Raw genomic sequence first — 22,696 nt, 5'->3', positions numbered from 1 at the left:
TTGGTTTCACCTGCTGTATGCAAAGAAACAATTTAAGATTTTGTTCACCATTGTTGGCAAATATATTAACCCTTAAATAACACTAAAGATTTGCTCTATTTCCTTTGCTTTTAAAGAGAAAGATCTATTGTTTTATTTGGGAACTCAGTGAACCTCTAGTCTACATACATTTTTGGGATTAATCACTGAGTCAAATCAATAATTAAAAATACCTAAGAACATGCAACTTGTGCACTACTTTATTAATGTGAAAATTGTAGATACAGGGCTTTTCGGGTGTTCTATTTTTCTAGTTCTTGAAATTGAATCCAATTTCTCCAAGGAATGCAATATAAATTAACCTAAATGATATTATATTCATTAAATGTGAGAGCCAATGTAAAACTCAGTATCATATTGTTTGGCAGTCATGTTCAATGAAGCACATATTATGATTTAGTGATAGAACATAGGTACAGAGATCAACAATATGATTAAACCTCTGGACCATTTGGATGTTACCATTCCTTGCTTTTATTCTGAATGCCTGTGAGTAAAAGGGCCCACTAATTTCTGAGTATTTCTACCTTTGAAATATTATATAGGTGGTAAATGCCATATGCTGATGGATTTCTTTATTATTTACATGAGTGGTGGGATTCAGCTGGTTCGCACCGGTTCGGGAGAACCGGTAATTAAATTTACCTGAATTCGGAGAACCGGCTGGCTTCCAGAAGTCCAGTCTAGGCCTCGGAGGCCTGGAGGAGGCCTCTCAGGCCTAGAACAGTCCACCGGAAGTGTGCAAGGATACCAGTTCCGGAAGTCCGTTCTAGGCCTTGGAGGCCTGAAGAGGAGGCATTGGAGGCATGGAGGAGGCCTCCCAGGCCTAGACCAGCCCACTAGACGTGTGTGGATGTCACTTCCAGAAGTCTGTTCTAGGCATTGGAGGCCTAGAGGAGGACTCCCAGGCTTAGAACGGCCCAGCGGAAGTGCATGATGCCACTTCCGGAAGTCCATTCTAGGCATCGGAGGCCTAGGCCTGTATCATATATGAGAATCGGTTGTTCGGGTATTTGAATCCCACCACTGATTTATATGCTATTGTTTGATATAAAAATATGTGTGCATATTTTCATGACAAAAGGGAAATTTTGTATCCCAGGAATTGGGAAAAAAAAACAGAGTTCTTAGCCAATATGTTCTTGTGGTCATTCTACTTTTCAGAATCAGGAGCATCACCTTGAAATGATAAGAAAGGCTTTGGGTCTGATAGAAGCTCATGAGCAGGGAGAAATGAAGATTATTTTATTTGTCTTAAAGATTTGATTCGAAAACTTTTCTAATATTTCATGATAAACCTTTCAGTAACTATTAAAAATAGTTACCCATAGCTTTCTCATGAAACTCACCACATAATGTTTCTTTAATAAGTTCATGAATAGGATCCTTTGCCAGCTTGTTTTTGGTTGACTTTTGGAAAATACGTTTAAAATTATTCCAGGCATATTTTTTTGAGACATAGCTGATTAATGTTTTTGTTGCCTCAGTTTCAGATATGAAGTACATATACTCAGGAAATATTTTCTCCAGAAAGAGTGATCTATCAGCATAGCTAATTTGCTGGCTGAAAAAAAAAAGGAGGAATGGATCAAGAGAGAAATTAAGTTATTTAAACCATGTCCACACCCAACACACCATTCAAATACTAGTGCAGAATTAGATCTGCTTAAGACTGATTTTATTAATTGCCAAAACAATGAATTCATTTCCTAGTTTACCCACTTGAATGTATTTTCTAAAATGATTGACTTCAATATTTTAACGATTTCAGCCAACTTAATATTAAGTCAGCTATACTGACTAGTTTGGCTTTTCAAATTACTTTGATTTTGATAGTTTTGTTTGAAATAGGATCAAATAACAAATAAAATCCAATGTAGTATTTCTAATTGAAGCTTGTTTCTACAAACATATTTAGAACCCAGAATATTTTATCAATGACAATGATATAATATCTGCAGTCATTAGAAGACTTGATAAAATCAGCAATGGGCTGCTTTAATATTTGTCACATAATCAGACTAAATGTTAAGAAAGAGAAATAGTGGAGGTCACCAAGACAGAAAGCTAATAATAATAAAGAGGATTTTCATTCAACCTAACTATTTTTCACATATCTTGCTTTTACCTAGTGTCACTATTCAGTGAAGAAGGCAGCTTCCTTTTTGGGAATTGGCACACAAAATGTTTACTTTGTCAAAAGTGATGACAGGTAAGGAGTCTACCACCAATGAAATGATCCAATCCATTTGATAATGCAGTATTGCTGTTGAACATAACTGAAAAGTTTTACATCTGTGTCCCATAGAGGTAAGATGATTCCTGAGGAACTGGAGAAACAAGTCCAGCGGGCAAGGAATGAGGTAAGAGGGGGAGAGTGTATGAGAGTCTATATATGAATTTTGGGGAAAGTGAGCCTTTGGGCACTTTGCTTGGAAGTGAGCAGAAACAGGGAGTAAATGCAAGTTAAAACAGAATAGTACACATTGGACAATGTTTTCAGTTTACAGATTAGTCAGTGGGGCTGCCCATATCATCTAGGGCTTTGGCTTGCCTTCAAAATTGTTCTGTTACATAATGCAACCTCCTTCCCCCTTTTACATAGTGAAGATGCTTTACATTGTATCACTCAACATTTTTAGTAGCTGAAAAAGTTGAAGGAGGAGGCTGCCTCAGCAGCACATAATGCTTTAGTAATACAACTTGGATTGTTGCTATAGTATGCCTTATCAAGGTGAAGCATCTCTATCTTGCATAGATCTGTTGCAGTAAGTCACATTTTCAAAGGCTTTGATTTGCAGAACAAGTTTTTCAGAGGATTAAAATGCTGGGTATGTTTACAATATGGCAGAGACTTGAGAACATCAAAGATCTTTATGTTCTATCCTACTAGTAGTATCCATCCTGGTTCATTTTTGAGATCTTTCAATGTTAGGAAAACAGTAGGAAGAAAGCATAGGTTCTTGTTTTAGCTTTATATTTTATTGTAATGCATAATGATAAGGGAGAAGGTAACCCTGAAGTATTCTAATTCCCCCTCAGTGTTATTTTCTTATTTCAAAACACTCAAATTGACATTAAAAATGACTAATATTGCAACTCTTGTTGTTTATTTTACTGCCAATGTCAAAGATAAGGAATGTCTCAATTTATTTTGGTGCTTTAAGATTGTTGAGAATACCCGCTTTAACAGTGTTCATTATTTGATCAGAAATTTCATCCAATTTGCACAGATATTAGAAATAAGAAATAAAAGTAGAACCTACCTATTTTTGAAAAGCATTAAAAAATTATTGCCAAAGAATATTTTATCAATAAAACGTTTATGACTTTAAATGAAAATATTTGAAGAGTTGTCCTGTGTTTTGAAAAAATAATAATCATCCATAGTGAAAATTAACTTGAAATGGAAATTATAAGCTGTTGAAAGATTATTTTATCTCATTTGAGGGCCTATAAAAATAATACATTAATCTTATTTTATAAACACAATATCATACATTCATAAAATTGGAATTCAGATGATTGTTGTACATCAGATGATTGTTGTACAGATGATTGCCGTACTCAGCGAGTGGTCCTCAATGGAACTGCATCTATATGGAGGGAAGTGTGTAGTGGGGTGCCCCAGGGCTCTGTTCTGGGCCCAGTACTCTTCAACATCTTCATCAACGATTTGGATGAAGGGATAGATGGGGAACTCATCAAATTTGCAGATGACACCCAGCTGGCAGGAATAGCCAACACTCCAGAAGACAGGCTTCAGATACAGAAGGATCTGGACAGACTTGAACACTGGGCACTAACTAACAAAATGAAATTCAATGGTGAAAAAAGCAAGGTTCTACATTTAGGCAAGAAAAACCAAATGCACAAGTACAGCATAGGTGGCACCATGCTAAATAGTAGTAACTGTGAGAGGGACCTCGGAGTCCTAGTAGACAATCACTTAAATATGAGCCAGCAGTGTGCTGCAGCTGCCAAAAAGGCCAACACAGTGCTAGGCTGCATTAACAGAGGGATAGAATCAAGATCACGTGAAGTATTAATACCACTCTTCAATGCATTGGTAAGGCCACACTTGGAATACTGCATCCAGTTTTGGTCACCACGATGTAAAAAAGATGTTGAGACTCTAGAAAGAGTACAGAGAAGAGCAACAAAGATGATTAGGGGACTGGAGGCTAAAACATATAAGGAACGGTTGCTAGAATTGGGTATGTTTAGTTTAACGAAGAGAAGGACAAGGGGGGACATGATAGCAGTATTCCAATATCTCAGGGGATGCCATAAAGAAGAGGGAATTAAGCTATTTTCCAAAGCAACTGAAGGCAGGACAAGAAGCAACGGGTGGAAACTCATCAAGGAGAGAAGCAACCTAGAACTAAGGAGAAACTTCCTGACAGTGAGAACAATTAATCAGTGGAACAGCTTGCCTCCAGAAGCAGTAAATGCTCCAACACTGGAAGTTTTTAAGAAGAGACTGGACAGCCATTTGTCCGAAATGGTGTAGGGTTTCCTGCCCGAGCAGGGGGTTGGACTAGATGACCTCCAAGGTCCCTTCCAACTTTACTACTATTACTATTACTATCTAGCACTAGGACAAGTAATATTTATTTTGTTGCATCATAGATTATAGGGAAGATTGTATTTCTATAATGTTTTGGGAGTAGCCATGACGAAATGTCACAACAGAAACATCTGAAAGACCCAAATGTCTTAAAAAATGACATAATGTCTATACCAATAGCAAGATAGAAATATAAGCATAGGAAAAATGTTGTCTTTAAAGATCTCAGGATTTTATGGTCTGAATAGAATCACAAATCAGTTTCAAACTGCTTTAGAAAGCATAAATACAAGGCTGCTTTTATGTTTTTTTAAATTCATAAGAGATTAGTTTGACCTAACATGAAGTGTGGAGATTAGAAAGGGAGTGAATTTTCTAATGCACAGGATGTCTTTTTCCCCCCACTAACATATGTCAGTACCATTGAAGCATTTAAAAATATTCATCAGTAAATAGATATATGACATTTTTTTCAGCTAGCTTCAGGATTACAAGGCACAGGGAAAAGACAATTTTTATAATACAAGGTTACTGTTCTCCCCATCTACTGCTAAAGTTAAGCTTAAAAACCTATTTCAAGTTATATCAGAGCTAGAAGAATTTTGTTCTTTTAGTTTCAGAAGATATTATTTTGTATCTATGTTCAGTATTTAAGTTTGTAACTCAAAAGACTCTAATCAATAGTTCACTGCAATGAAAACTTACAGATATTATCTTGGGAGGATAATTTTAATTGAATTGATGTTTTTGCTTTAGGCTTTTGGAAAAACAGCATTTTATTATTTTATAGAAGAACCTGTGTGCGTGTCCTAGTTATCGCAGATGGCTATGTCTAAACCAAACTAAATACTAAAAAATGTAACGATAATGTATGAATGAGCATAATATTGCAGTTAGCTGAATAACACTGCTTTAGGTAATGTGCTAACAAATCCTAGAATCAATGATAAATATCCTGAACTTGATATCTAGAAGGATTAGAAGTTTACTTATGGTTTTATCCATTTCGGGTAGATTTTCATATCCTGGTAAACACTCACATTGATTTCATAAACCACTGTTTCTTTCCCTAACTTTCTTTTCCAAGTGCACTTATTGTGCCAGTAGCTGTTAATAATTCCTTCTCAAATTTGAGAAGGATATGGCACCTATAATTGCAGAGTCAATAGATTTTTTAAGTTCCATATATTTCTAACATGTACAGTAGTTTGTAATGTGGGATTAAATTGCCAATTACTTCTGATTCTTGTGGGTTTTTTTTTGGACAATCTCTTAAGAATCTCCGGTGGAACTATTATTTCAGGTTTTAGTCTTATTGCATCTTCTTCCAGGGTTAAATGAGAAGTGAACTTCTGGCAATTACATTAACTCATTGCTCATTTTACGTTCATTCTTCAACCACCCTTGCCCTTTCACATTGACAAGGGTATGTACAGATAAATACTTAATACAGCAGGTGTTTGATTTGTTATTTAAAATAACAAATTTTATTCCTTTTAACAATTACAAAGCTGTATACAATTCCTTTAAGCTAAAATAAACTACTTGGTTTTAAAACATTTACAGTAAAAATGGACAAGTCTACTAACTTCTCACACAAATAAAATCATATAATTGGAAAGGACTCTTTAGAATATCAAATCCAACTCCCTGCTCACCACAGGAATCCAAATTAAAGCATTCTCAGAGGATGGCTATCTTGCCTCTCCATGAACCTAACTAGGCATTTCTTTTCCTCCTAATGTTTAGTCAGAATTTTCTTTCCTGTAACTTAAATTTGCTTTCCTGTAATCCAATGTCATACATTCTGGAATAATGGAAGGGGGCATGTGTGCACGCATGTCAATCTGTGTGTCAAAACAAGCATCATGATCTTGTCTGTTTTAACTTTTCTCTTCAATGGATTCTGTTGTTCACTCTCTTCTATGGTGGAAGAACAGATATGAAAGTATTCTTCAGCCTCCTCAAAGCTAAATATTTCCAATGTCTTTAATCTATCTTTTGGGGACATAGTTTCTTACCCAGGATCATTCTCATTGCATTTCTTTGAACATGTTCCAATTTTTTAAAATCTTTTTTAATGTGGGATTCCCAGAACTAGACACAATATTCAGGATGGGCTTTGACCAATACAGAATAAAAAGAAACTATAATTTCTTACTGCTATTTACATTCCTGATTATATTCCCATAATTACATATTATGCTACTGTTTATGCAGCTTAAAATTATATTGCTGTTTTAAAAGTAATTTCCCCCAGCAGATTCATATTCAGCTTGCAATAAACTACTCTTTCAAGGTCTTTTTCAAAAGTTTATTACCAAGCCAATTTGACTAATTCTGTATCCATGCATTTGATTTCTCTTTCCTAAGGCAACTTTTTTCTTCTATGAAGATTAATTTGAATTTTATTTCTGACCACCCAATTTTTGTCATGTATATTATTATTGTGGTTGGTTGTACTATTAACCAGATATATAGCCTGGATTTGGCATTTTTGTCTACCTATCAAGTCCTTCTCAAGGATCTGAGATAAGATGTTATTTAATAATAATAAAAATATCATTGCAAGATGTAAGCTATTCCAAGTAAAGGTATCTTTTGCAATTGACTTATGGTGATGTTTCAATGCTGATGATGTTCAAATGATGCTCAGGATGTTTGGAATTGTGTTCAAGGCAGCTGTTACTATCTTTGCTTTATTTTTGTCACAGTTCTACTTCTATTCAGGTCCTTGTATTTTGTGATTTTCTCCAGTTCTTTTTCTTCTATTCTGCAGTCTTCAGATATTGCAATGTCCTCTATCCAACTTCTTTATCTTTCTTATCAACAGTTGTTGAGTTTGGGGTTTTGTGTGGCAAATGCTTGTTTGTTTGAATTCTAAAGTATTTTTTTAATGTACTGGCCATTTGATACTTTGCCTTGTCATTTCTCCTTTGTGTTCATTATTTGGTCTTTCTTATTATTGTTAAATACACAACAATGTGAAAACACAGTTGCCAGTTTGTTAGCTGTTTTTAGCCTTCATACACATTGGATTTATCAAGAACCTAGGATATCATAATGTATTGACATAGTATATATGCGAATCTAAGCAGTGTGACAGATGGAAATTTTGTCAATGCAGAGACTTTCTAATTGCCATCCAAGATTCTTTCTATTCGGCACCTAATGTACTGATAACCCCCGGGGAACATGGGCAGTTTATGCCATAATGTTTCAACTTTAATTTTCAGATTGTGATAAATTGTGATCTTCTCCAATTCGTTGTCTCCTACTATCTCCTGGCATTGCCACATCAATTACCCACACTCTCTGATTTTCAATCACAGTCAAATCTAATGGGTTATGTTTATCAGTTTCTATTTGGAAATCCCATAATACTTTAAATTCCTATCGATTGTTTTGGTTCTAATCTATTTAAATGTATTAATAAGGCAGGAACCTAAAATGTAATAGTTATTTAATATAGCTTAGAATTTGTGTTTTTCAAGTAAATAATGTATCAATCTTTAAACTATTATTTTTATTGATTATGTCTTCTCTTTGAGAGGGAATAGTATGTTCATGCTGCAATTTGATTTTTTTGTTTGTTTTGTTTGGGGAACATAGTGCTTCAGACTGGCCATGGCACAGTGTGGGTCTCTTTGGTGTGACAAATGCAAATTGGGGAGACAAATGCAAATTGTTTCTCCATGCACAGTTCTCACAGTTTCTTTTCTTTTTTTTATTGAAAAGTTTTATACAGTATACAATATCCCAAAACCCACCCACCCCTAACCCTCCCCCCACTTCCCAGAGCTGAGTATAGGGTAACAAATTAATAATCAAATTCTAATTAACATTACCCAACTATATAAGTAACCAAATCCATAAAATACTTTAACTCCCATTTAATATAAATATAAGCAAATTAAAACAAAAAGAATAATATAAACAAGTCAATATTAATTAAACCATAGTAATACCAAATCTAAAATGAGTTATTATACTATCAATACTAATCTGAAATTTACTCATAAACTAGATGAAACTTTTTAATCCCATATTTATTCTGAATATAATCTATCCATCTTCTCCAAACTGAAATATATCTTTCTTGTGTATGATCCTTCAAATAGGCAGAAATTTTGCCATTTCTGCTAAATTTGACACCTTAAACGTCCATTCTTCTCTAGTAGGCAAGGACTCTTTCTTCCAATATTGCCCTACCAATAACCTTGCTACTGTTATTAAGTTCAACATCAAATTAGTTTCTTTAACATCAAAATCTACAATAATACCCAACAAAAATAATTGAGGGGTAAACTTTATCTTTCTTTTAAAAATCTTTTGAATGTTCCACCAAATTTTAATCCAAAAAGCTTTTTATATTTCTACAAGTCCACCAAATATGAAAATAGGTTGCATCCAAGTTACCATATTTCCAACATTTGGGCTGTAAATTAGAATACATACAAGACAGCTTTCTGGGATCCAAATGCCACCTGTAAAGCATTTTATAAAAATTTTCTCTTAAATTTTGAGCCTGTGTAAATTTTACATTTCTAACCCAAATTATCTCCCATGTATCCAACGGGATCGGTTCCTGAATATTTTGAGCCCACTTTACTATACAATCTTTAATTAGATCCATTTCAGAATCCAATTCTATTAAAACATTATAAATTCTCTTTATATGGGCCCGATTTTGATCTTTAATCTGTTTTACCAAATTCTCATCCCTTAAAGTAATACCAACCTTTTGATCTAAACTCCACCTAACCACTAACGGATTATACTGAAACCAAGACTGTATAATATTTTCTTGCTTTAGCTCAACTAAAGATTTTAATTGCCAATCACTCCCTACCAATCAAAGTAATTCCTTATAAGAGATCCTATCTAAATTCACACCCTAGATACCCCTTCTATCACGTGTCCAGGAATCCCCCAAATTGGTGTTTTATAATTTAACCTATAATAATACTTCTTCCAGACATGCAATAAGGCACTTTTTAAGATATGGGATTTGAAAGCCTGATCTACTTTTTTATTATAAATCAAATATGTGTGCCATCCATATAATAAGTCTCATCCCTCAAGAGATAGTATATTTTTATTTGTTAAGTTAACCCAGTCACTAATCACTGTTAGGGCTGCCGCATCATAATATAATTTCAAGTTAGGTGCCTTAAGCCCTCCTCTTTCCCGAACATCTTGTAAAATCTTAAACTTTATTCCTGTTTTTTTCCCTGCCCAGATAAATTTATTGATACCCTTCTGCCATTCATCCAAATTAGTGTCTTTTTTCAAAATGGGTTTCATTTGAAACAAGAAAAGAAACTTTGGTAGAACATTCATTTTAACAGCTGAAATTCTCCCCAACAAAGATAATTGTAATTTTTTTCCAATCATTTAAATCCTTTTGCACTTTTACCCATAGTATCTCATAATTATTTTTATACAATTTTCCATTAGAATCTGTAATATATACACCCAAATATTTAACTTTTTTCACTATTTAATAAGATTCATTAAAAAAAGGATGAAGTTTCAAGAATTCTGCCAACTAAATGGTTTTTCTTCTACAACCATTTTCCTTTTTCTCTGTAAACCAGTGGTTCTCAACTTGTGCGTCAGGGGTTGAATGATCATTTCACGGGGGTCGCCAAACAAGGCTGTCCGCCATTTTTCCCCCTTTTCTTTGGCCAGGCCCCTGGCACCCAGTGATGTATAAGTGGTTGGGTCACCACAACATGGGGAACTGTATTATGGGGTCGCGGCATTAGAAAGGTTGAGAACCACTGCTGTAAACTAAACTAAACTAAAAATAGAATAAACTACAAATTTGCTTTATGGATTACAAAGGAGCTTGCAGATGATTAATCAAGTGAGTAAAAAAAGTTTTATAATGTTTGTATGAATCTGAGATACACTCTCCAATTAAAGAAAGAATTGGCTTGCTTTGGATTATCAGAGCACTGATAACTCCAGTAGATATTTGACATTGTATATTTTATTCATCCAGGCTTCAGATACGTAATTTTAAGGGTCATCTCTTTGGAAGGAAGCTGGCTGTTAATATTATTTTTGCTAAAAATGTAATATATAAGGAATATTAATTCTGTATAGATTTCTAAAGCTCACTATATTCACTGTAATATACTTTCTAGAGAATTGTAAATAATCTTTATTTCTTTAGGGGTCCGCACCATTTTTTGTCAGTGCTACAGCTGGTACCACCGTTTTGGGAGCATTTGATCCTCTGAACGAGATAGCTGATATATGTGAAAAATACAATCTTTGGCTGCATGTTGATGTAAGTTAATTTTAATAGCAGTGAATTTTTTTTCATCTATTTTCATACTTTTGTTCCTCACAGAAGTATTTTCACAAATTAGGATGAGAAAAAGTTGGGATAATATTTTCTAATTCAATTAATGGAGTTCTGGAAACATAATGTTATTTGTCTATTATTTTTTTTTGTAAATACTATCTTCTCCCCAAGAACTGAGAGCACTGTTTTGGTGGAAAGGTAAGCTGCCCAATGTGTAAAATTTTCCACCCCAAGATTAAGAATATAGCTGCTATACAGTATGCCTTGATTTTGTCAACTATCTTGCTTTAATTAGTTATAAATATTTTAGATTTTATGGAAGATTATGTTGACTTTAGTATTGTTTAATGCAGCCTTTCTAAAACAGACATCTATCAACCATGCTTGAAGACAGCTTCCAGAATTAATTTTGGTAAGAAATTCTGGAGATGCAGTGCCAATTGGAAGACACCAGTTAACTACTTTATTGCTTTATTTACTCTATTAAAATATTCATTATTAAGTGATGGACTTCTTAGACTACTTTTTCTTAGACTGCTTTTCCTGTTCTGGACAATCTCTCGTCCTCCCCCTTTCCTCCTTTCTATCTTTTTCCTTTCTTTCCCAAAGAAAATGATTCCAGCATTTTAGCAACCCCACGTTTTCCCCAAGAGCCATAATCAAGGTTGCAGTTTGTTATGGTGTCTGCAGCGGGCCATTTATTTATTTGTTACTTACTTTTATAACAACTTGCCTTGTTTTTATATTTCTCCAATCAATCAATCAACTCTGGGCAATTAACAATACAAGATAAAAGTAACAATCCATAACAAAATTAATGTTAGTATGAGTTTTAAACAATTCTTGTTTACAGGTACTAGGAAGGAAATATCCAAGGTTGCCAGTGAAGTGGGAGGGAGAGATTGTCCTTGAGCAGCACAGATCCTCTCATTATCCAATATACACAATTAGGAAGAAAAAGAAAAGAAATGACTGGTCCTCTATTTCCATCCACAAGGCAGCTAAAAACTAAAAAGAATTCATAAAGCAGCCTAGGGGATTTGCATGTAGAGCCTCTTCAGAATGTTCTCTTGTCAATGTCACCCATTTCCCTTCTGCCTAAGGAGCTATTGTGTTGGTAGGAACCGTTTCCAATCTGATCATTTGTTTCTTCCTCTTAGGAGAAGAATGTCTGCTGTTAAATGAAGTAATGAACACAATTAAAACCCCCAAACTATGCTGTCAGAAGCCAAACATGAGGCTGATTAATTGCATCACTGATCTTAGTCCAGTGTAGCATCCTACTATTTAATGGGTATTGAGTTATTTCAGATGATTATCTAGAATTACTCTTAGATTTCAATAGCAGCTATTTTTCATTTATGAGGACTCTGTGTAATTGTTTTTTACCTAGTGTTTCCAGACTCTAAACTGGTTTGTGTACATTTCCGCTTACACAGGAGGGTGAGTGAAAAAGATAGAATTCCCTGCATACCATTTATGTTAATTTTGGGAAATCAAAGTAAGTGAGATAAATATATAAAGGTTTTATGAACTAGATGCCATTATATCTGCTATTCACTAATTTTCTGCTTTTCTTGTGGGTGAATTAACAGAAAAAAAAATCAGAGGTTCATATTCAGAGTTTATGATCCCTTGTTTACTTGATAATAATTATTTTGAAAGTCTCTTTGTTTCTTTTGATATAATCATTCAGAGGAACTAAAAATAAATTGCTTTCTTAGTATTATATTTCAAGCTAGCTACTGATATAGTTGTGATAGAGATAGTATTTACTATCAGTTAATAAGAAAGCAACTTTCTTCATTTCCTAAATAATTTTTGTAAAGACTTATACAAAATTAAAGATACAAAGATGTGGAAAATGTCTTGGAGGCAAGGCTACCTCCACTGTAAGTTATTATTCTTTTCCATTCTAGCCTCCAGAGAAAAAGCTATATAAAATGTGCCAAATCTGTAATGGTTGGAGGCAGATTCATATCACCAATAGGATGTTAGTTATTACCTTAGTCCATTTGAAACAAAATGTCAGCACAGCTTATTAACTGGGCAATACCATTTGAATGGACTCTGATATAATCCCGAGTGAATTTAGTAGAATTTTTTTCTAGATATGTTATAGGATTGTAGATTAGTTTTTACTTAAATCTGTATTTACAAACTTACCATGCAATTTAGGCAGCAGAGCAATTAAGCTAGAGATAAAAAGTTATTAGATGTGTTGTCCTTCTCTTGGTACTCGACAGAGATCCTAATGTTTGAGAATGATATCATGTGAGACTATATCTTTAAGATATGGAAATCTTGCTTCCAGCTGCTAAATGACAACTCTAATATCCTTTGCCATTGAGTTCTGCCATTCAGCAACTTTTGTAGCATCAAAATGTTTCTTGCTCTGTTTTAAGACTTCTGGCAGAAAATATTATTGTTCTTAGAAACCTGCCCATAAAGATGTAACTTTCATTTACTCAGAAATTTAAAACAGTTTCTCCGCTTCCCAAATTCTTTAGCATTTTTTTATCCATCTTCCTGATCTACATCCCTACAATTCTTAGGTTTCCTTACCCTGGCCATTTTGCCAATCTCTTTGGAGTTCTAGGTCACCTCTTCTTATCCTTAATTTACACAATTTATACGATTATATTAATTTACACAATTTGTCATGTAAAGATTTCTAGATCCATACTTTTTTCCTCTTTCCTAGTTTCTTGTTTACAGATTGAGCACCTGGTTCCTATCATCACCAGCTTATCTGACACCAAAATGAATGAATAATTACAAAAAAAAGTTTGAAGAATTTATAGGTCAATGGATCACTTAACAGCTTTTCTCTATCTTTCTCTATCAGAATTGTGGATGAGACAGACACAGAATTTTCTTCTGGGAGAACATTTTGGAATCATGGCCTGTCCATCCATTCATCTGTTAAACAATTTATCATTGCCATTGTCATTTATGATTGCTATTTATAAGAATAATGAATGTGAATATGAATATAAAATATTCATGTAGCTTAATCTTTTGAATATATTGCAAGTGCCAAATTAAGAGATTCAAACCAGTATAGTGTAAAAGTTGAGGACAAGGGAAACCCAGTTTCAGTCTACCTTCAGTCATAGAAGCTCACTGGGTGACTCTGTATCAGTTGCTATCTCTCAGCTCAGCCTACCTTACAACTTTTAATGAATGATTTTTCTCCACAGGCATCATGGGGAGGCTCAGCTTTGCTGTCAAGGAAGCACCGCAAGCTTCTTCATGGCATCCACAGGTACATCCATTTTAATTGGAAATTAAGTAGCTTACGAATCAAATTTTGTACATTCTGCTGTTTTAAGTTGGACCATCTCTGCAGTCTGGTGTTGCTTTAAAAAAATGCCCTATGGGAATTTCAGTGTCTATAGTAATGATTTGTGACATTACTGAAAGGGGTGGGACTTAAACGTATGATTCTTCCCTCCTCCTGCTTTCTGTTATTGCTTACTTACTTTATTTTTATTATTTATTTATTAAATATGCTGCTTATCTCGCAGTTCAAAGTGACTGTGTAGCTGACATTTAAGTTTGTAAAAAAAAGGATTAACATACTTATTTGACTGCTTATGTTTGTCAAAAACTCCCAGTCATATGATCAAATATTAATAATTTCTAGCTGAATTTCAGTACAGTGTTGGTGGAGATTTCTTTAGTCCACAGATTCCCCCTTCGTTGAATTAGAAATCAACCACTTCCCATTTAAAGTGAAGGGTTTTTTCCTCTGATCTGTGGACCTTTCTTTACATATATCAGTGATATAAACATTTCCTGCCATATCTTCATGACATGGAGACTCTTTTGGCCAGGAATGACTGAGGTTGTGGAACTTTCGCATTGGGCTCTATCTCATATCCTGCTCATGAATCAAAATCCTCTTTGTATTGGGGTTAAAGTGGTATTTCTTCCGTTATTACAGTTCCATCCAACGGCAGCCTCAAGACATGTAAAAGCTATTAAGCTTTGTTTTTCATTATGTTGGAAGAAAGGTCAGTGATTAGCAGCAACTGGAAAGAAAAGAAATGTGTGAGGAGAAGGATTAGTAATGGGAATAGTAAATTTCAGTTTGTATTTTTTTTCTGCCAACTCAAGGTTGGACGGTGTGCATGTCAACTCAACAATGAAGAGAAATTTCTGTTTAAATGATTTATATGTATATTTATGCACATACTTTAAAATAAAGGCAATTTGAAATGGAAGATGAATTTTAATTAATTTTTAATTAATTTTTAATTAATTTTTAATTTTAATTTCTCATTAAACATTTTTCTTTCATTTCTCACTTTTATAGAGCCACTTCTGTTGCATGGAATCCTCATAAGATGCTTATGGCAGGAATCCAGTGTTGTGCACTTCTGGTGAAAGACAATTCTGTAAGTCCATTTTATTCTGCTACATAGGGAAAAAAGAGAGCAGAAACTCCTCCATTAGCTTTCCAAGTACATGGTATAAAACAGCAGGAATGTACAAAAAAATTATTTCTGCAGTAGCTTATAAATTAAAAGTTCAGTTTTCTCAATAGCTTATCAATATAGCTTATATTTCATAAATTACACACATATATCAACAAATTGATTACTAATTGAAGGTCAGTAAACTATGATTAAAACTAAAAATGCAAAAAGAGATGTATGGGAGTGCATATGTGAGGATTGGTCACAAAGCTATTTTTCATCAATGTCATAACTACAAATGTTGCTAAACAAGGTAGTTATTAAATTATATGATCAACAGTGTCATAATCAAGAGCAAAATTTGCTCTTAGATTAGATTAAAGTTCACAAGTGAATACAGTATTTACATTTACCATAACAAAGAAGTAGGCAACTTTTGGAACTGGGGATATATTTCAAATTTTGACAATATATAAGATTCTTGGTTGAGGGAGGACACTGTTTTAAGTTGATTGAAATAGGAAAATATGTGGACCACATAGATGGAGAAAAAATGAAATTAGTAAGTTCATTTTAAAGCACACATAGACAGGAGATTGAACAACTGGCGCTGTGGTGCAGCTGTAATAATCTGGAGCTGAAGGAGCCCTTCTATTTTACCTCCTCTTACTATATTCAACAGCACAAAATCAGCAGTAGAGTCCTTCAATTTTTTGGTTCTGTAATCTCACAGTATTTGAAATGGACACTTAACATTAGAACCATCATTAAAAAGGTACAACAAAAAATGTTCTTCCTATGTCAACTCAGGAAGTTCAGACTGCCCCAGGAACTACTTTTAAAGAGGACTTATTGAGTCTGTCATTTGTACTTATATAATTGTCTGGTTTGGAATAGCAACCAAACAGGACAGGTACACAGACTCCAATGGATAGTTAAGACTGCAGAAAGAACAGCTGCAACCAGACTCCCTTCCACAGAAGACCTGTATGTTGCATGGGTCAGAAGGAGGGCTGAGAAGATATCTGCAGACTCCTCACATCCTGGACATAAACTGTTTCAACTCCTCTCCTCAGGATAGTGCTACAGGGCATTGCATGCCAAAGCAACTACACCCAGGGACAGTTTTTTTCCTTGTGCCATCACTCTGCTGAACACCTAATTCTCACAATGCTGTCTAATGTCTATGTGTATTTACTATATAATATGGCTGAAGTATTATTATCTTCTTTACTCCCCCTGTTACTGGTATTATGATGATGGTTTATCATTATTCTGTTGCTTAGCACCTTTACACTAGAGAGAAATTCCTTATCACACTTGGCCAAATAATGTATTCAAAAATAATTGCTGGCTGTTTCTTGTGTTGATGATGAGAAGTGCTAGAGAAGAGCACAATGGTTCCCACAAATTCTAATAAAAACAAGCTTCTCTTGAAACAGCACTGTCATTGCAAATTTGAATTAAGGTGTCTTCCTGTTTGTACATACATGTGTGTGTGTGTGTGTGTGTGTGTGTGTGTGTGTGTGTGTGAATACACATTTCATATATGTATTTCATGAAGTATATCATTAACATGTTTGAGATTGTTGATATGTACCAAATTTGGTTCTATTAATTCAGCATTTGGACATATATTCTGCATATAATTTACATAAATGTTAATAATATGCAACCTTGCTTTTCCTTTTGTTAATCAGCTTTTCACAATAAAATTACTTAAACAAACTTAAAAGTGCAGACCAATATGACTTATAGATCATTTATATTTCTGAAATCAACTTATTTAATACAGCTAACTCATAATGACTGCCTCCATATTGCTAGATTCAGATTCTTCTCTTTTATTTATTTGTGTTTTTTCTAATTAGTTCTTACTAGTTAGCTTATTTGTTTTTCACTATCATCCATTTTAGCTATGCAATTTCAATCTCAATCAATATATACTCTTCAGTTTCTCACTATCATATGAAAATCTTAACTTTTTTTATAATTGAAAACTATAAAAATAGCATGTATATTTTCATAATAAAACAATTTGACTCTCTAGTTACAGAATGCTTTTTCTAACCTATTAAGTAGGGATAGACAGCCTGACAATCTCTACATATTAAAAGTAGGACTATTGCATTTCTTCTCATTGAATATGGTAACTTGGGTAGGTTGAAACTATAGATTAAAACATTTGAACATATCTATATTCCTACATCTATATAAAGGCAGTTCTCATTTACTGACTATGCATTCAATGAACTTTCAAACTTACCATGGCACCTATTGAATCGTAGTTACAATTAGACAACCAAGCAGCTGTCACTGTATTCTTGCCTACTTGCTTCCATCAAAGTCAGCTTTCAGAAAAGCCACCAGGAAGTTGCAAGTCGCAGTTATGAGAGATCCTTACTTAATAACCTATGTGGTTCTTGCTTAACAATGGCAACTAGAATTGCCAGAACTGCCATTGCTAAATGTCACAATCACATGTTTTTTCAACTTATGACTATCTCTTATGACAGGATTTCTGTTATCAATTTTATGTTGTTAAATGAGAACTACTTTATTATCTCCCATATTTATTCTGTATCATGTGCAAATAGCCCGAGCCTGCAAAGATGAAGTGAAGAAAGCCAAGGCTCAAAATGAACTAAGGCTTGCGACCAAAGTCAAAAATAACAAAAAAAGCTTCTTTCAACATGTAAAAAACAAGAAAAAAGTGAAGGAAATGATTGGTCCATTAGTGGGTGGAAGTGGCAAGAAGGTGACAAGCAACAGGGAGAAAGCAGAACTATTTAACTCATTTTTTGCATCTGTCTTTACACAAAGGGAAAAAACAGACCAACCTATCAAAAATAGTGCCATAAAAAACAAAACAGAAACACAAGTTAAGATAGGCAAGAAAATGGTTAGTGAGCACCTGTCCAGCCTAGATGAGTTCAAATCGCCAGGACCAGATGGATTACACCCCAGAGTTCTCAAGGAACTGGCAGATGTGATATCGGAGCCACTGAACTATATTTTTCAAAGATCCTGGAACACAGGGGAACTACCAGAGGACTGGAAAAGAGCTGATGTAGTTCCCATACTCAAAAAAGGAAAAAAAATGGATCCAGGAAATTACAGACCTATCAGCCTGACCTCAATACCTGGGAAGATCCTGGAAAAGATAATCAAACAACGAATCAACGAACACCTAGAGGCAAACAAAGTCATTACTAAAAGCCAACATGGGTTTGTCAAAAATAGATCATGCCAGACAAATCTTATTGCATTCTTTGACCAAGTGACAAAATTAGTGGATCAGAGGAATGCTGTGGACATAATTTACTTGGACTTCAGTAAGGCATTTGATAAAGTAGATCACAACCTACTACTTGACAAGATAGAAAAATGTGGGGTAGACAGAACCACTACCAGATGGATCCGTAACTGGCTGACCGGCCGTACTCAGCGAGTGGTCCTCAATGGAACTGCATCTATATGGAGGGAAGTGTGTAGTGGTGTGGCCCAGGGCTCTGTTCTGGGTCCAGTGCTCTTCAACATCTTCATCAACGATTTGGATGAAGGGATAGATGGGGAACTCATCAAATTTGCAGACGACACCAAGCTGGCAGGAATAGCCAACACTCCAGAAGACAGGCTTAAGATACAGAAGGATCTGGACAGACTTGAACACTGGGCACTAACTAACAAAATGAAATTCAATGGTGAAAAAAGCAAGGTTCTACATTTAGGCAAGAAAAACCAAATGCACAAGTACAGCATAGGTGGCACCATGCTCAATAGTAGTAACTGTGAGAGGGACCTCGGAGTCCTAGTAGACAATCACCTAAATATGAGCCAGCAGTGTGCTGCAGCTGCCAAAAAGGCCAACACAGTGCTAGGCTGCATTAACAGAGGGATAGAATCAAGATCACGTGAAATATTAATACCACTCTTTAATGCCTTGGTAAGGCCACACTTGGAATACTGCATCCAGTTTTGGTCACCACGATGTAAAAAAAGATGTTGAGACTCTAGAAAGAGTACAGAGAAGAGCAACAAAGATGATTAGGGGACTGGAGGCTAAAACATATAAGGAACGGTTGCTAGAATTGGGTATGTCTAGTTTAACGAAGAGAAGGACAAGGGGGACATGATAGCAGTATTCCAATATCTCAGGGGCTGCCATAAAGAAGAGGGAATCAAGCTATTTTCCAAAGCACCTGAAGGCAGGACAAGAAGCAACGGGTGGAAACTAATCAAGGAGAGAAGCAACCTAGAACTAAGGAGAAACTTCCTGACAGTGAGAACAATTAATCAGTGGAACAGCTTGCCTCCAGAAGCAGTAAATGCTCCAACACTGGAAGTTTTTAAGAAGAGACTGGACAGCCACTTGTCCGAAATGGTGTAGGGTTTCCTGCCCGAGCAGGGGGTTGGACTAGATGACCTCCAAGGTCCCTTCCAACTTTACTACTATTATTATTACTACTATTATTATTATATATTCAGAATTAAACAATTGTTTAGTCATTGCCTATACTGGGGTCAGCAATTTTTAATGTATCAAGTGCCTCATTTCAAGGAACAACATGATCTCATGAGATTAAATATTATATTCATAACCTCTGATCTTTTGTTTGCATCTTTCTCATGTCCTGTTGTATGAATTTTTCTATGAGACTCACTCTGCATTCATATGCTTCTCAAAAGTCCAAACATTATTTATATAAAAATGCACATGTTATTTAAATAAAACCTGCATAATCAGAATTTTACCATTAGGGTTCAGTTGTGAGGTATTTCATATCTACTACAATCTCTCTAGGGAAGTTACAGGAAGTCTTAGAAGCTTCTTTCTTTCAGGTCTGAATCTCTTTTCACAATATGTGAAAAACACTTCTGACTTATAACTTTGTTTTTTTGTTCATATAGCTTTATTCAGTTCAGATTTCACAATGGCTTATATTAAACATATTAGGGTTTCGTATAAAGGATTTTATAGATGACATTAGATGATGAGAATGTAAACATTCCTATAAAAGCAAGCAATGTCCTTGAAATTCTTGATTTCTGAAAACTAATAAGCAGTAGGAAGGGAAATCTTTTTAGAATAGAAACTTAACTCATATTTAGCATAGTTTTGCAACCATGTGAAATAATATATATTTTTATTTTCCAGAGGAAAAAGATTCAGAATTCTAGCAGAGTTTAAAAGTAAAGCAATATTGGATAATGAGTACCTGAAGTCTAGAAAGCATACTTATTTTGGCTGGGTTCACATTGTCTGTTTTACAGACAATGATGGCTAAATTCATACAATACACTTACGCTCAAGCCAAATGAACCAAATTCAGTTTTAGCATTAAGGGTGAATGCAGTCAAATAAATGGTCTGTTTAATCTAGCAGTCCTTGTATTTATTGAGACTGATTTCTTCAAGAATGTAAACCACTTCCGGTGGTCAGCGTCGATGATGGCGGCTACATTGTAGCCGTCCTCCTGGGACGGCGTCAGAACCGCTGAGCACAGCATATATCAGCTCGAAATCCCCTCCCGGGCAAAGGGAGAGGGTAGAGAAGTACACGAATAGAGGTAGAGCCTCTTAAACCCCCCAGGACTTTTCTTTTTGGGGGGTGAAAAGAGAGCTCCCTCGGAGTTCGTGTTATCTCCGCCTCCCAGCTGTTTTTGCTTCTTCGGAAGCAAAGCGAAACGCCGCTACCATCTCCGCACCTAAAACGATCGGGTGAGTGACTTTTAAAGCAGACAGAGCCGGATAAAGGATTTTACTTATTGAGTTTTATTTGCTTTTTAGTTTATGTTGATTTCTTTTTCTTTTGTTCTTTGTCGGTTTGGAGAGTGAAAGTAAAATGGCGATTTGAAAGTGCCCTTTTTTTTCTGGAAAGAAGCGAGTCAAACGGAATGTAATGGACTATATAGCTCTTTCTCCTTTAAACTTTCTAAACTTTTTTTTGAAAGTGGTTTTGTGGTTTTAAAGTTTCTTTTGGACTCTCCTTTGCTCCTTTTTAATTTTTGAGGATTCTAGTATTTTTTTTTCAAGAAGGAAGAAAGAGGGAACAAGATCCTTTTAAAAAAATGGCTTCAAAGAGGCAAGCAGTTCCTACAGTTCCTAAGGTGGCTTCTTCTCCTGCAATCTTACCAATACAACAACCTAAAGCTACACCACCATCTTCTCCTCCTTTGCCAGTATTATCTGTACAAGATATGAAAGATATAATGGGAAATGCTGTATCCCAAATCAGAGAGGAAATGAAGGAGCTTCTAGATCAGAACAAATCTGAAACTAAAGGGGAAATGAAGGAGCTTTTTGATCAGAACAAAATTCAAATTAGAGGAGAAATGAAGAATCTCTTAGAGCAGAATTACACTATTTTGCGGCAAGATATAGTTACGGCTCTATCAGGATTGGCCTCTGTGGTTGAGAAGCTTGATTCTAGAGTGGAAGAGGTCGCAGACAAAGTTGATATCCTGGAAGATAAATTTGAAGGTATGGAAAAAAAGATGGAAATTTCACAAGATGATATTGTTATGTCTCAGTATAGGGAAATGGAATATGCCCTAAGAATCAGGGGTTTGAAAGAGGATATGAATCAAGATTTGATAGAGATTGTGGTTAATGACCTTGTCATCGTTTTGAATAGGGAGAAAGATGGATTACGTAGAGAAGTGGAAAAAATTTACAGAGTTAACTCCTGGGTCGCAAAACAGAAGAACTTACCAAGAGATGTTGTGATTTATTTTGCAAAGAGATCTCTGCACAATGAAATCATACAAGCTTTTTATAATAAGAGGTTCCAGATTGCTGCTCAAGATGTTATCATTTTAAAGGAGATCCCATCTAAAATTTTAAGAAATAGAAAAGACTTTTCTTTTTTAGCCAATGAACTTAAAACAAGAATGATGCCATTCAGATGGGAGATTCCGATGGGTATTGTTTTGAGCCATGCGGGGACGCGTTATAGACTTAACACAGTCGCTAAAGCAAAGGAGTTTTATACTTCGGTCCTGGGAGCAGGCTCATCGTCATCCATGATGCAGAAAGTTCTGGATGCTAAAGAGGCGGAACAGCAGTCTGAAGGATTAGGTGTGATGACTGCTGGAAAGTTACAGACGGAATGGTTGCGACAAACAGAGATCAAAGAGCAAAGAATGACCCGTGCAGCACATAGACGCAAGGAAAAGGAACAACAAAAGAAAGAAGTTAAAGAATCTCTCCAAGAAAGTGCTTTGTTGCCGGTGGGAGGAGCAAGACCCAAGAGTTCTGCAACACATTCTTCAATGGCAGACCTTCAGGCAGTCTTCTCCAGGCTTCTGGTTAAGGGAGATGGTAAGCTCCTGACTTGGAATG

At 35.1% G+C, this 22,696-nt stretch overlaps 1 protein-coding gene across 6 annotated transcripts in view; it reads left to right on the top strand.

Moving 5' to 3' along the window:
- GADL1 (glutamate decarboxylase like 1) overlaps positions 1-22,696 on the top strand; it is a 197,225-nt gene that overhangs the window by 117,339 nt on the left and 57,190 nt on the right. For all 6 annotated transcript variants that reach the window (XM_039343759.1, XM_039343760.1, XM_039343761.1 and 3 more), the window contains 5 exons: positions 2,172-2,251; positions 2,348-2,402; positions 10,794-10,910; positions 14,132-14,196; positions 15,250-15,331. In XM_039343759.1, the coding sequence (XP_039199693.1) occupies positions 2,172-2,251; positions 2,348-2,402; positions 10,794-10,910; positions 14,132-14,196; positions 15,250-15,331 (399 nt within the window). The remainder of the gene's footprint in view (positions 1-2,171; positions 2,252-2,347; positions 2,403-10,793; positions 10,911-14,131; positions 14,197-15,249; positions 15,332-22,696) is intronic.

The sequence above is a fragment of the Crotalus tigris genome, unplaced genomic scaffold (genome assembly GCF_016545835.1).
Source record: "Crotalus tigris isolate CLP2741 ecotype Arizona unplaced genomic scaffold, ASM1654583v1 scf7180000017871.4482833, whole genome shotgun sequence".
NCBI classification, from domain to species: domain Eukaryota; kingdom Metazoa; phylum Chordata; class Lepidosauria; order Squamata; family Viperidae; genus Crotalus; species Crotalus tigris.
Note: the sequence above shows the minus strand (reverse complement) of the source record. Positions and strands in the feature narration are given on the sequence as shown.